Genomic DNA, 13,740 nt, shown 5'->3' with positions numbered 1-13,740 from the left:
AATGAAATATTATTACTGTCTATTAAGCATAACACGTGCAGGAAGACATGGCAATGCAATGAATTAATGAAGTTCAGGAGCTCCTGTGCCAATTTCAGAGGTGATGTGCATTTCAGTAAGTTGCTGTGAGCATAAACTGGCAGACATTTAGTGCTGATGACAGAAGAGTGGTAGCATTGAGTCAGCCAAGGACAATTTTAGATAAGAAAAAGTATGAGGCCTTACTTCGCTGTAGGGCTTTGGCCCTGCCCAGTCACGTATCTCAGAAGGACAGAACCAGTAAGCATGTGCTAAGTCCTCAGATGGTTCATGGTCTGGCCTATTTGTCAAAAGCACCACTGAATGCTATAACACCTTCTTCGCTATACACCTCCACTTTTGCTCCCACCAGGCAAATTCTCTTGTGTCAAAATAGCACTTACTTAAGAGCTCCCCCAGTCCCTAAGCAGAAAGGAAAAAAAGCACCACATCCCCAAACGCAGTCGTACATATCTTCAGGATTTCCCCTAGTTGTGCCATTAGTTAATGGCTTTCAAGAATCTGTTCTACTGACATGTTCGGTCCCAGCTCCAAAATAAATCCCAGAACCACACAGACCAGAAGCAGCTGACACACGGTTTGTGTTACACCAAAGCAAGAACACAACCAGCTTAGATCTTGAGACCCTTTTAAGTATTTAGGCAGTGCAAAGGAAACATAAATAGGCCTGCCTTTTCACCAGAAAATATCTAATGTGCACCTTTCTACTAACAATCAATCACCTTTTGGTACGTATCTAGAAAGACTAGGGCAATATTCTTTTTGTTGTTAGCAGTGTCTAAAAGGGAAAAAAATACTTGAGGAATCAGAGGAAGAAATTCTTTGTTTAATTGAACTGCTTGGCCCATGCTGAATGTAGCTAGATATTACTGCAAGGAACATGCAGTGGAGTCAGCTTGAAATTTAAGTCAAATAAAGTAAAATAAAATCACTTGGGAGATGCAGATAGAAGTGGCCCATTACAGACATAGCTAATTCTTTCTTTCACCTTGTTAGGGTTAAAATGAGGGGTTCAAACATCCCTGAATCTCTAGGTTAACTGGAAAAGGAAACCTGTGAGGGTTCGACTATTTCCACAAAATTGGACTAATTACTGATTTCACTTAAGTGTCTAACTTTTAGTTCATGTAACTGTCCCCAGGTTTTGCTCATGGTGCATTTGAACACAGTCTCAGTGCTGTTATGTAATAAATTGGTTTAATTTTGTAAACACATTTCCCTCTTGCATGGTTGTACAGGGAGCAATACCATGCACTCACCCTGCTGATGGGATAATCATACCATTGACCTCTGGACAGTATGTTCTACCTTACAGCTTGAACCTGTGAGACAGATATTCCCTACGCCACTTTACCCTATGCAAATCCATGTGCTGCCAAGGACAATATTACAGACATAATTTGCAGCATAAAACCAAAAAGGTGAAACCTCGAATGAGAGCTTTGTAATTGGAAATGGGGCCTTAGGTCCTTAAAAATATGGATTGTTAATGCACAACAAGGTAGGTTCAGAGAATAAATCTGGTTCAGAGAAGGAGAAAACAGAATATCAGGTTATTACAATGCATGTCACAGAGAACTGTGAGAAGTGTATGTGCTTGATAGATTGCATGCGATTACAATGAGGGCCTTAGGCATGCAAACCTAGCTATTAAATATCATTATTTCTTTGGTCCTATTAATATAACTATCAAACCTTAGAGTAAACTTCATTTGTTAGGTGAATGACCCATGTGTCTCTTTTGCTTGGCTTTTTCACACATGCAGAAGTTACTTATCATTACACATTATTAATTGGTGAACAGGTTGCCACTCCCTCCGTATTCACTGTCTGCTCATGCAGTTGCTCTACTTTACTGTCACCTAGGAAATGCAGAGTGACTGGCCAGAGGGATTAGTACATGGGCTTAATTTGTGTGTTCCACCCAAAAAGACTGGCAGAAATTTGGGTTTGGGGTTTTTTAATAGCCCTCTAAACAAGACGTAATTAAATAAGTTGTAAGTTGACCGGGCAAGGGTAATGAATGTATCTGAGAGCAAGTAGCCATAAGAAGGTGAATGTAGGAGAAAATTATCAACCTAAAACATTATTGGTGGACAGCAACTCCTGCCTGATTTCCCCTATTTTGTTTGGATGGGCAGGTGTTCTTATTATTTTTCTCCTTGGTTTCTTCCCACCCGGTTCTCACATGCTTTCATTTTAGCACAGCCTACTGGCATTTCATTCCCAGAAATATATTTTTCCTCTGCCAATAACAAAGATGCAAAGCAGAAATGCTTCTTCTCCTAGTGTGCACCCCGTGAGAGCTGGATTTTCTAGCTTCTGAAAAGGCACAGTTTTTGCTAGTCAAGGGAGATAGGGATATGCACTTTGGTCCTTTGATGCCGTGCTCTGCCCAGATTTCTCTCACTAAATATTTGCAAGGCAGTTCAAAAAGCTCTAGGTCCATTCTCCACGTCTGGAGTACCAAAGATTAATAGAATTAAAGTATCTTTAAATTCTGCAGTAAGAGCTCAGAGGAGAGAGAAACTGGTTTTTTTGCTCTAACACTGCGTGAGTCATACAATGTTTAGTTTGGGTGTTGGATACATCGTAGCATCTAAGCCAAAAAGGCAGCTGCAGAATGAGTGGCAGTTTAACAAAGACTGGAGAACAATAACGTAGGAAAAACACTAGATTGACGTTGAGAAGGTAGAAAAAAGTCCTCAAAATTTCAGTGTTGCCAACAAGATTTTATTACAAATCTTGTAGTATGTGGTGGGTTTTTATTATAAAAACTCCAGTTGTATTATCAAAAGATAACAAAAGAGTATCAGCTTTCATTTATAATTAAAACATCCCTAGACCCCAACAGAAAGAAGCTTGAAAACATGACCAAAGGGTATCCCTTGGAAATCAAATCAGAAAAATAAAGAGCCCAAATCTTTTATTTTATTTTAGAATTTACCCCACTATGAGTTACACCCAATTTCTATGCAGTCTTGGCCTTTCACCTCTAAATATTTCTGCCTGATAGCAGAAACAGACAAAGGGCCATTCAGCTAAAATAGAACTACAGATGTTTCAGAAACTGCAGCCATTCTATTTTGGCAGCAATTCATAATCAGAATTTTCTGATTATGTCCCTTGTCACATTAAAATCCATAAACTAGAATGTGCACATGCTGATCCATATAATAAACTCTCTCCCTTGGAGCTCATTTACTGAGGTCAACCTTCTCACATACTGCCTTCTCAATAAAGGAATATCACAGCAAAGCAAACTGCAATTAGGGGAAAAAAAAAAAGAAATAAAAAAAAAGAAAAGAACTTCTAGCCAGTCAGCTTATCCGACAAGCATGGAGAAACAGAAATGTTTTTTCCCTAGACCCAGAGAATCAGCAGGTCCCACCTCTTTGTTTGATCCCCTCCTAATTAAAGTCAGCAAAATTAACCCCCAATCACAGTTAGAAACTTGTCTGCTTTTACCACAAATATCCTAAACCCTTACTTTCTTTGGTTTTACATCAGTGTTCTCCTGTAGTTTCACACACAACAACAGCATCATGAGACAAGGAGCATGACACCCCCCCAACATGTCCATCAGCTACAGATAACAAATAGGATTCTTTATCAATGAAGCTTCAAAGATTCCGTAGCAGAGAAGAAGAAAACATCATGATATAACAATCAGGAATAGAAAATCTTAAGCAGATAGAGTCTCCACAGGGACCTTTTCAAAGGGAAAATGTATTTCATTTGTGTAATAACCCTAGGATGAGCTATATACTGTAGTCTAACCATTAAACACTTACACAAATCTTTCAGAAACTAACAGATGTTTCTTTTATGAGGAAAGACAAGTGCCATTCGGCCTTTTTAGACACTTACAAAAATTCAGATAATTTTAAACTATTTTAATAGCTGCCTGACAATTCTATTAATGCACTCTGCTATAATGTGATCCTGTTTCCTTCACAAAAAGACATATACCATGGATTTTTATACACACTAAGGTACATGTTACTAATACCTTCTCTTGATTAGTAAGAAAAGAAAGCCTATAGTACTGACCAGAAGAACCAGAAGGATTTTTGCAGGATTTATCACAAACAGCGTGTCAGCCTGCACAGATCCTGCCTCAAAATCATCTGGCAGCTTTAATGATTTACTCAGTGTAAACTGACAGACTGAACTACAGAACCTGCCCAGAATCAATTCTGTGGATCAAATCCTGGCTTGAGCCACAGGTGACAATGAATTTTAAATTTTAATCTTGGCCACAACTGAATATTTTACATCATCACAAGAAGAGACACCTATAAAAAGCACAGCCTTTGCAGAAGGAGAGTCAAGGGCTATGACAGGTATAGTTTATTAAAATGGGGCTTCACTGATAGAGCCAAATTCAGGGAAATTTATACAGCACCTGCTGACTCTGCCTGACTCTCACCAGTGCCATCAGCATATCACTTTCTGGCACACTAAATTCACAGGCAAATGAAAAGTTATGCATGCATTTGACATTACAACCTTATGCATAATAGTTCTTGTAGGAATATAATCACTAAACCCCCTAAACAAGATGCTTAATTTTATGATGGTTGTGATTTCCCTCGCCCCCCAATTTTTTTTTCTCTTTTTCCTGAAGAAGCTGAAAAAATAGTATGAACCTAGATTGATACCTCAGGCATTCTGCAGAGCAATATGCCAAAGCACCCACATACTGAGTGTTTGCAAATTTTAAGTTTGGGATTGACTATGTGCCAGTACCTCTTCAGCTGTGGGCACTTGATCCTGCACCAAAATCTCTGTTGACCTTTTCTGGCATTTATGATGTCAGTATGGATTTTTATCATTGTTTGAGCTCCTGACACAAAGCAAACAGCTTCTATAACATGTTTTTATTCATGCAAAGTATGAAGCTGTGAATATCGTTCTTCCTCTCAAGCTTGCCATTTCTTTCTCTCAAGCTTCTTGCATGCTCTGTTAATGGAGGTAGGTGACTCTTCCTTATTACCTTCATCAGCTTTCCAGACAAGACTTACTTGGATGCTAATTGTAGCTTATATTCTCTAGGTGACTTAGTGTACAAGTAGAGTTATTTTAAATGAATTAATTATGTACTATCCAGTCTCTATTGTTTAAAAGCACTTAAAATATTCATCATATCATCTAGCTGGATTGTGAGACTAACATGTAGTAGTAGTAAGACATCACTGTTCCGTATAGCCTCTGAGTTTTGACATGTACTTAGAAATACCATAATGCCCTTTGATGTAACATTCAATTTAACACAGAGCTCCTCAACACTGATCTCTACAGGGATTATTCAGGTCTCATTTGTGAGTCTCAGCTATGACTCATACATAGCAATGGCCTAAAGGGACCAAGCAGACACAAGAATTGTCACCTGACACTAGATAAAGCACAAAGGCAGTCCCTTTCTATCTATATGCACAGCACCCAGCACAAAGAGGTTGTGATCCTGACTGAAACTGCGACCTGTAACACAAATAATTATGATGAATGTTATAGTCAGGTCCCAAATAAATTTGCAATACCATCTACAATGAATACTCTTGAGTATCCATATCTAACATAGAGTTAAGATTAAAAATCAGATGTTTAGAAAAAAGAACACACATTTCAGTACCATAAGTCTGGGTGAGCAAGAATAATAAAACACTTTAGCAGATGAGGCCTTTAAAAGAATTTTAAGATTGATAGTACAGAACAAAGCTTTGGACCTATTGTTTTCTCAGAAGAATTTACCCAATTTCTGCAATAAAAGCATGTTGGTTACACTAATCCTTGCTGTCTGAAACCCTTTGCAGCACTTCATTCAAGAATGTACTATGATCTACAGTCCCGCTCTTTTGCCCTTAGGCTAGGTGGTTTCTCAAGTTTAGAACTGTCAAAATCCAGTGAAAGATGAATAGAAAACATAATCAGTGTCAACTAAGTCAGAGAAAACATGCATAACAGGTTATCTCCACCAGACTGGCTGCACACTCAAACTTTGAAGTCAGTATTTTTGAGATATATATCAGTCCTAGAGAAACAGAGTACCTATCTTAGTGCAAAAGAGATTGAGTCTAAAGCAGAAATGTCCAAATCCCAGCTGAAAAGCTGGATATGACTCTTGAAATTGAAGTTACTGGTTCCCAAAGACATATTTATGCATAGAGATGGAAGCTTGCATATAAAAGGAATAATAATTATAACACAACCGTTGACTGCTAAGGAAAATTGTTAAATGTTATATTGTTTGAGACACTATTTCAGGCTACCAAAGAGACGTGATTTTCTCCCAAAGCCTAAGGTTGCCACTTCAAAGAGAGATTTTAAAATTTCTGCACTCAGCTACAGAACAGTTGGATCATATATTGTAAGGACATATGCAAAGAGCTTATCAGAAAAGGGCAGAAGAGCAACAATTTACACAGAAATCCTACTCCCTTTTTTCCATTTACAGAGCAAAGGTGGTAGTAACTTCACCACCAAAAATATTAAGTTACTATGTAAGGGTCTGATCTTTTCAGCAACTCTTAAGATGACTGGAAGAAGAACCTTTGCAGAACAAGGATTCCGGGCATCGCTGATGCTGTTTAAAACATATTGTATGGCTTTATTCACAGCAAACTGGACCTGGTTAAATTGCAAGACAGTCCTGAATCTGAGTTTATTCCAAGCATGGTGTCTAGAAAAAAAGGAATCTGAGCTCCTGGCCTCCCTTTTTCACTACTTTTGTTGGGAAGAAAAGTTCTTCCTGGGGACAGAAAGAATCACAGACTGGGACCTTTTCTATATGTGTGGCTGCAATTTGGAAAAGGCTGTGCTGGACTGCCTCATCAGTTATCCTGCAGCAACCCGCAGATAAAAGCTCTTGCCTTTTCTGCACTGATGTGAAAAATTCTTCTGTTTGCTCAAAAAGCATCCTGGTGTAAGCAGGTTTATGATGGCAGCTTCTAGCCATCAGCTGGGTTTTTGAACATTTCTAGAAGGAGACCCAGTGAGTCTAAAGCTGCCCTCCACGCTGGGGTTGGGCACAGTGTCAGGTTCCTTTGGAGAGTAGCCTTTCCCTTCATAGGAGTCTTATTACTCTTCTGTTTCTGCAGTATTTCAACAAACACACTAGATTATCCCAAAGAAATTTGCATAAACTTACCTGGGACTTCTGAGAGAGAAACACGGAAGGGATTAAAACATCAGTTTAGGAACAAAATCCTTTAGAGGAATAACTGGAGCTAATGACATGAGATATATTTTTGTATCTTTTGTAATGTTGGAAGCAGAAATAAAAAGACCCTAGGAGAAACTGAGAATCACCACATAATTTACACCAAACTTTAACAAAGCAGTAAAAGGATCTCAATATCTCTCCAATTTACTTGCTCTTCCTTACATTTCCACTGACTCTTATAATGACACAATCATTTAGACTGAAAAGGACCTTTATATCCAACTGTTAAACTAGTACCACTAGTACACCACTATACCCAGGTACACAACTTTCAAATACCCCCAGGGATGTTACATCATCACTTCCTGGGCAGCCTCTTCCAATGCCTGACAACCCTTTCCATGAAGACATTTTTCCTAATACTCAATCTAAACCTCCCCTGGTGCAAGTCGAGACCACTCTTATCCTGTCTTTTGTTACTTGAGAGAAGAGACTGACCTCTACCTGCCTACAGCCTCCTTTCAGGGAGTTGTGGACAGGGATAAGGACTCCCCTGAGTCTCCTTTTCTCCAGGTTAAACAACCCCAGCTTCCTCAGCTGCTCCTCACAGGACTTGGGCTGTAGACCCTTCATCAGCTCTGTTGCCCTTCTGTGGACACACTCCAGCACCTCAGTGTCCTTCTCATAGTGAGGGGCCCAGAACTGAACAAAGCACTTGAGTTGCAGCCTCACTAGTGCCAAGTACAGTGGGAGAATCACTTCCCTAGTCTTGCTGGCCACACTATTTCTGACACAAGTCAGGATGTCATTGGCCTTCTTGGCCACCTGGGCACACTGCTGGCACATGTTCATCTGCTGTCAACCAGCACCCCCAGGTCCTTCTACACTTGGCAGTTTTCCAACCACTCTGCCCCAAGTTGGTAGCACCGCAACGGGTTGTTGTGAGCCAAGTGAAGGACCTGGCACTTTGCCTTGTTGAAACTCACAGAACTGGTCTCTGCTCATCGACACAGCCTTTCCAGATCCTTCTGCAGAGCTCTCCTGCTCTCCAGCAGATCAACACTCTCACTCATCTTGGTGTCCTCTGCAAACCGACCGAGTGCACACTTGATCCTTTCATCGACTGACAATTGATAAAGATATTAAACCAAATTGGCCCCAATACTGAGCCCTGAGAGACACCACCAGTCACTGGTTGCCAGACGTATTTAGCTCCACTCCCCACCACTCACTGGGCCTGGCCATCCAGCCTGTTTTTTACCCTATCCAAGCCAGGAGCAGCCAGTTTCTCCAGGAGACTGCTGTGGGAGACAGTGTCAAAGACTTTACTAAAGTTTAGGTAGACAACAACCACTCATCCACTAAGTAGGTCACCTTGTCATAGAAGGAAATCAGGTTGGTCAAGTAGGACCTGCTTTTCACAAACTCATGCTGATGAGGCTAATCCTCTGGTTGTCCTGCACACGTCACATGACTGCACTCAAGGCAAGCTGCTCCATGACCTTCCCTGGCACCGAGGTCTGTAATTCCCTGGATCCTCCATCTGGCCCTTCTTGTAGATGGGTATTACATTTGTTAACCTCCAGTCCACTGGGACCTCCCTGGTTAGCCAGGACTGCTGGCTGATTCAATCTCCCCTGGTTGTCTCCCTCACCATCTGTGTCAAGAAATTATCTTCCACACACTCCAGGAACTTCCTGGACTGTTTCCTATCCCCTGTGTTGTATTTCCAGCAGACATCTGCTAAGTTCAAGTCCCCCATGAGAACAAGGGCGAGTGACTGTGAGACTTCTCCCAGCTGCTTATACAATATTTCTTCTGCCTCTTCATCCTGGTTGGGTGGTCTATAACAGACTCCCACCATGATATCTGCCTTGTTGGCTTTCCCTCTGATTCTTACCTAGAAACACTCAACTCTAATGTCACCATCATGGAGGTCACCTTTGGTAATAGAACTGCAGCCTCAGACACAGAGCAGAGAACAAGCCTCTGCTTGGACACTTTAATTTCTCTCTCCTCTCCAACATTTAGGATCCAAAGTCCTCCCACCCTGGCTCAATACCTAGTGCTATGGGATTGTCCCATCAATTCTTTCTTTGTGCTTGACTGCCCGGGAGATGAGCAGATGCAGACACTGACCAATTTATTAGCAGGATTAGAAAACTGTGGAGAAGTAGGTAGTCAGCTGGAATTAAAAGGTACACTGGACAACTTACAAAATCATACATTTGGGAGTTGTGCTATGTGTGTTATGAGGGCTGGCAGTAGCACAGAAATTCTGTCTCTGTGTGCAAGTTAGAGCTTTTCACAGCTATAATCAGATGACCATTCTTGCCTAGCTCTATGGAGACTAACACAACCACTTTTTTACTTCTATTAACTATTCTTCTCCATGTTTCCATATTTTCTGTCTGTATTTTCTTTCAATCTTCTGTCTGCTTCTGGTCTGTGTTTCTCTCCCTACAAGTGGACTTTATGCTTGGTTTCGTTCCCCCAGTAAAAAAGCAAGGGATATTAACTGAAATTATGGCAGAGATGATTCCCTCACTGTCTCAATTCAGATTTTGCTCTCTTTGACCATGCAGTCCTCTATGCCCAAGTTTAGTTTATATACATTTCTTTACATGGTGCATCATGCTTATACACTATACATTCAGTAAAATATTGCTATTAAAGGGACAGCAGCACACAGTGAGACAGTACAATAGCACAGCATTACTCCTTAAGCATAAATTCATGTTACTTATGCTTGTTAAGGTTTATGTTTACATGAGACTCAAGGTTCAGTGGAGGGAAATGTTTGGTGAAGAGGCCTGAACAGTACCCAAAGAGGAGGAAAAATCTGATATTCCTTAATGAAGAAAGATTGTGAATAATTCAGTTAAGTAAGAAGGTGATTGTTTCAGGCCTGCTGAAAGGACATCAGTGTATCCACAGAAAGAAAAGGAAACAAATGCATAGAGGAGTAAGCACTAGAACCCTGTCCTTGACAGTAGAGCTGAAGACAATAGGTCCTGCCCCTTAGTTGGGTACTGGGAAAGGTAAAGAGGCCTTGTGGATTTTAGCAGGGGATAAGTACAGTAAATATGCTCTCTTTTCTATTATCCTCCTAATGGAGTGGTGTATTTTGGCTTCTGTAAACAAATACTCCTATTTGCTTAGGCTGACTTTGCTTGAGATGATTTTGAGAGAGCTGATGAAATGCATCAAGGTTAAAATTTTACAGGGTTGTAAACCTTCACACCAGCATGCTGTAATGCCTCTGTGCTTACCATGCAGTACACATTTTGAGGATAAGAAAAAACAATAGGGTATCTCTCTGATTCTGAACAGCTTGCAATACAAATTACATGGTTTTAGTAGTGTGCTACTAGGAAAGTGCTTTGGTTTGTGACAGGATAGTGGGGAACTTTTTTGTGACCATCTCCTTACAAAGTTACTCTGAAAGTCTCCTTTCTAGGTAAAACTATGAAGTGAATTTCCAAGGAGTTGTGGGAAATGGAGATAGGTGAAGAAAACTATTTTAGGTGGAGACAGAATCCAGAACCCTTTATCAACTCATTAAGAGGAGCAGGCGGGAATGGAACCCATTTCTAATTCACATGTGTAACTCTGCTCCCTTCATCCTCCTCCCTAGTTCAAGAATGATCCAAACTTCACTCATTTTCAGAGGTGATATGGAAAAGTTCTACTGAAAGTAATAAATTTTTTTTATTAATAGAAAGAATAATAAAACCCAAGTTCTTCCAAGTATAGAGTACCAAGGGGTGCTTGAATGCTACATCACTAGAGCATGCTCATAATTCTTTATCACTTACTATACTGTCAAGCTCTCACCTGTCCCAAATAATCAGACCAATAAAACCAACTACATAGATAATCAGTGTCATCAATCATTCTATACAGAATATCACTGAGAAAAGAGCTCACACAGAGAACAATTATACTGAAACACCAAAAACTAAAAGAGTGAAAACATTTAACAAATCTCGGGTAGCTCTTTCATCCCCACTGTATTGTTTGCTTTAACATTCTCCCTTCCCCCCTCAAACAGTGACAGTAAAAAAAAAATCATTAAAATACCTTTGAACTTGTGAAAGACGGCCCATAGCTCAGCAATGTCAGTGGCAAATGTAATGTCTGTGTCGAGGACAATGACTCGCTCAAGATTAGAAGGTAGAGTCTTAGTCAGAACCAACTTCATCAGCCCGTAAATCCCAGAGTAGTGTTTGTTGGGGATCCAAGACACTTCCGACTTGACAGGAAATGGGAAGTGGGAAAGAAGAAGAAAAAATAATCTTCATTAGAGAGAGAAACTTTTCCTGACACTAGTTTCTTGTAATAGTGGAAGATCTCTGAGGTGAAAAGTCATCTAAAATCCTGCTTTCAAACTTACTTCAGAAGCTCCAAAATACGCAAAAGTTTCGGAAACCTTGGGAAATGAAAAGTTCTCTGAGGCAACCGCTTTACACAATGAAATTAAAATTAGTTGAGCCTTTCTGATCCGGTACAACTCCTTCTGAGACATTCCTGTATCCTGATACAATTGAAGTATATTTTTAATCTAAAACTGCTGGTATATTGTACCTTACGTTCATTTTCAACCAAACCAAAAATTTTTATGTTTGCCATTCCCAGAATATTCTGACTCTTGAGGTAGAAGTAACAAACATAATTTCATTCCTTATATTTTTTTATAGATTTGGAGGTCAAAATTTCAAAAGGCCCGTTGTTTGGTACAATGGGTCAGAAAATTGCAAGAAAAATTGTTTCTTACACACTCAAATGTACCTAAAGCCTTACATCTTTTAACTTAAAACTACTGAAATCACACAGACATCTTCAAAAGTAGAGAAAGTGACAGAACATTTTTAGCCACATTTTTTGTTTGTCACATATTGAAGTGGTAAACTCAAACATTTTCATTTCTTCAGAACAGGCTAAACAAAACATTTCTACAGCTTCTAAAATAAGTTGGGAGACTAAACTCCATAGTTGGCACTAGGATGTTCCATGAGCTATGTTTAATTTTCTTTCTGTAAGACTCAAGTTCTCAAGTACCAAAAGTCACTTCTGAAAGTGTCATATAGAGGTTTTTGAAATTTCCCATTTCCCTGTCTGAAACTCCTATTGTTTAATGTTTTAAAGGGAATGCATTACAATTCCCAGATTTTAAGTTTTTCCTTGAGTCATGTTCTCCTTAGTTTCAATTAGTAGTTTGTCTAGAGATGATCTGAGTGAGACAGATTTCAAAATTTGTCCTAGCATGTAATACTTTGGGGAAAGTAGGCAGAAACTAAGTGCATTCATAAAACTGAGGAGATTTATTCTGTTATTTAACTAGCTCATATCTATTCAATGGCATTGTAAAGTTTATTACATGAAACAGCATTTGTACAGAACTCATTGACTCCAAAATCCTTAAAGAAATCCTTCCCGTGAGAGAATGAGTTCCTAAAATTTATTTGAAGTTGGAAGCATGGTTGAAGAAAGACTAATAATAGGTGCTTAGAGCACACTTCTTTTTGAATATAAAGTAACAAGGCCTCTGATGATGTAAGCTGACCTGTGCTACTCCCTTTATGATAACACACAACTTTCCTCTGTATTCTCAGGATTCCTGTACCAGGGCAGAGCTTTTCTCCAATATTAAGTTCATTAAAAAGTCTGAGGGAAGTAGAGCAAACCTTCAAGGAGAAAGACAAAATTTTAAGGGGAAAGGCAGAAAAAGCAGGTTATCATAAAACAAAGCAAAACCAGAAAGAGCAAACTGAAGTGTGAGGTTTTGTTTGGATTTTTGAAACCTCAGTGCTACCCAGAAATGTTTTCTATGTGTGTAACAGAGATAATTTCAAATCCACACCCTCAAAACTCCAGTTATTTGTGGTCCCACAGGGGGGCTTCAGGAATGGACCATCATATCAAGGTGTCAGAAAGCAGTGTCTACTTTGCTTTCACAGACTATATTGCTTTGAATCTGACACTTGACATCCTTGTGATAGACCAGTCGTACCGCACATGTTAAAAGAGCTAATTATTTTACAGACTTATGTTTGCTTTTACCCATCCCCATGTTACTAATTTTGGGTGGCATGTCCTTCATTTTATTACTCCAAATGCAATATTTCTCTAAAACAACACTTAATATGCTTATGCAAATAAGCCTAATAAGGCAGAGGTTCAGATGTTGCATGAATAGCCTGAGACAAGGGAAGGTAAAAGGTGGCTGGAAAAGTAAGTCGCCTTCAAGGTGCAGTTACCTTCTTTGCTCTCAGGATTCCCAATACCACTGCCACATATCACTGAATGGAAGAGATCCTTGCCAGGCAGTTCCTTCTGATCTGGTAGACAGAAACCAAAAGCCTGCCATTCTGAAGCCTGATGTCTGAAAGGATCACTTTTTAAAATGAAAAAAGCAATCCCTATTCCACATGGTCTATCGCAGTTGGATAGCATGTGCTTGATTTGAGCATACATTGAAGCGTGGATTGTCAATTAGTTCAATTTATCTAAAGTTTTCTCTCCTGTGATGCAGA

The 13,740-nt window shown here is 39.6% G+C and overlaps 1 protein-coding gene across 1 annotated transcript in view; it reads right to left on the bottom strand.

Annotated features, from left to right (window-relative positions):
* LARGE1 (LARGE xylosyl- and glucuronyltransferase 1) overlaps positions 1 to 13,740 on the bottom strand; it is a 281,360-nt gene that overhangs the window by 99,214 nt on the left and 168,406 nt on the right. The window contains 1 exon segment of the mRNA XM_050323702.1: positions 11,288 to 11,459. Within this exon segment, the coding sequence (XP_050179659.1) occupies positions 11,288 to 11,459 (172 nt within the window).

The sequence above is a fragment of the Myiozetetes cayanensis genome, unplaced genomic scaffold, assembly GCF_022539395.1.
Source record: "Myiozetetes cayanensis isolate MyiCay16 unplaced genomic scaffold, myiCay2020 scf3, whole genome shotgun sequence".
Taxonomy (NCBI): domain Eukaryota; kingdom Metazoa; phylum Chordata; class Aves; order Passeriformes; family Tyrannidae; genus Myiozetetes; species Myiozetetes cayanensis.
Note: the sequence above shows the minus strand (reverse complement) of the source record. Positions and strands in the feature narration are given on the sequence as shown.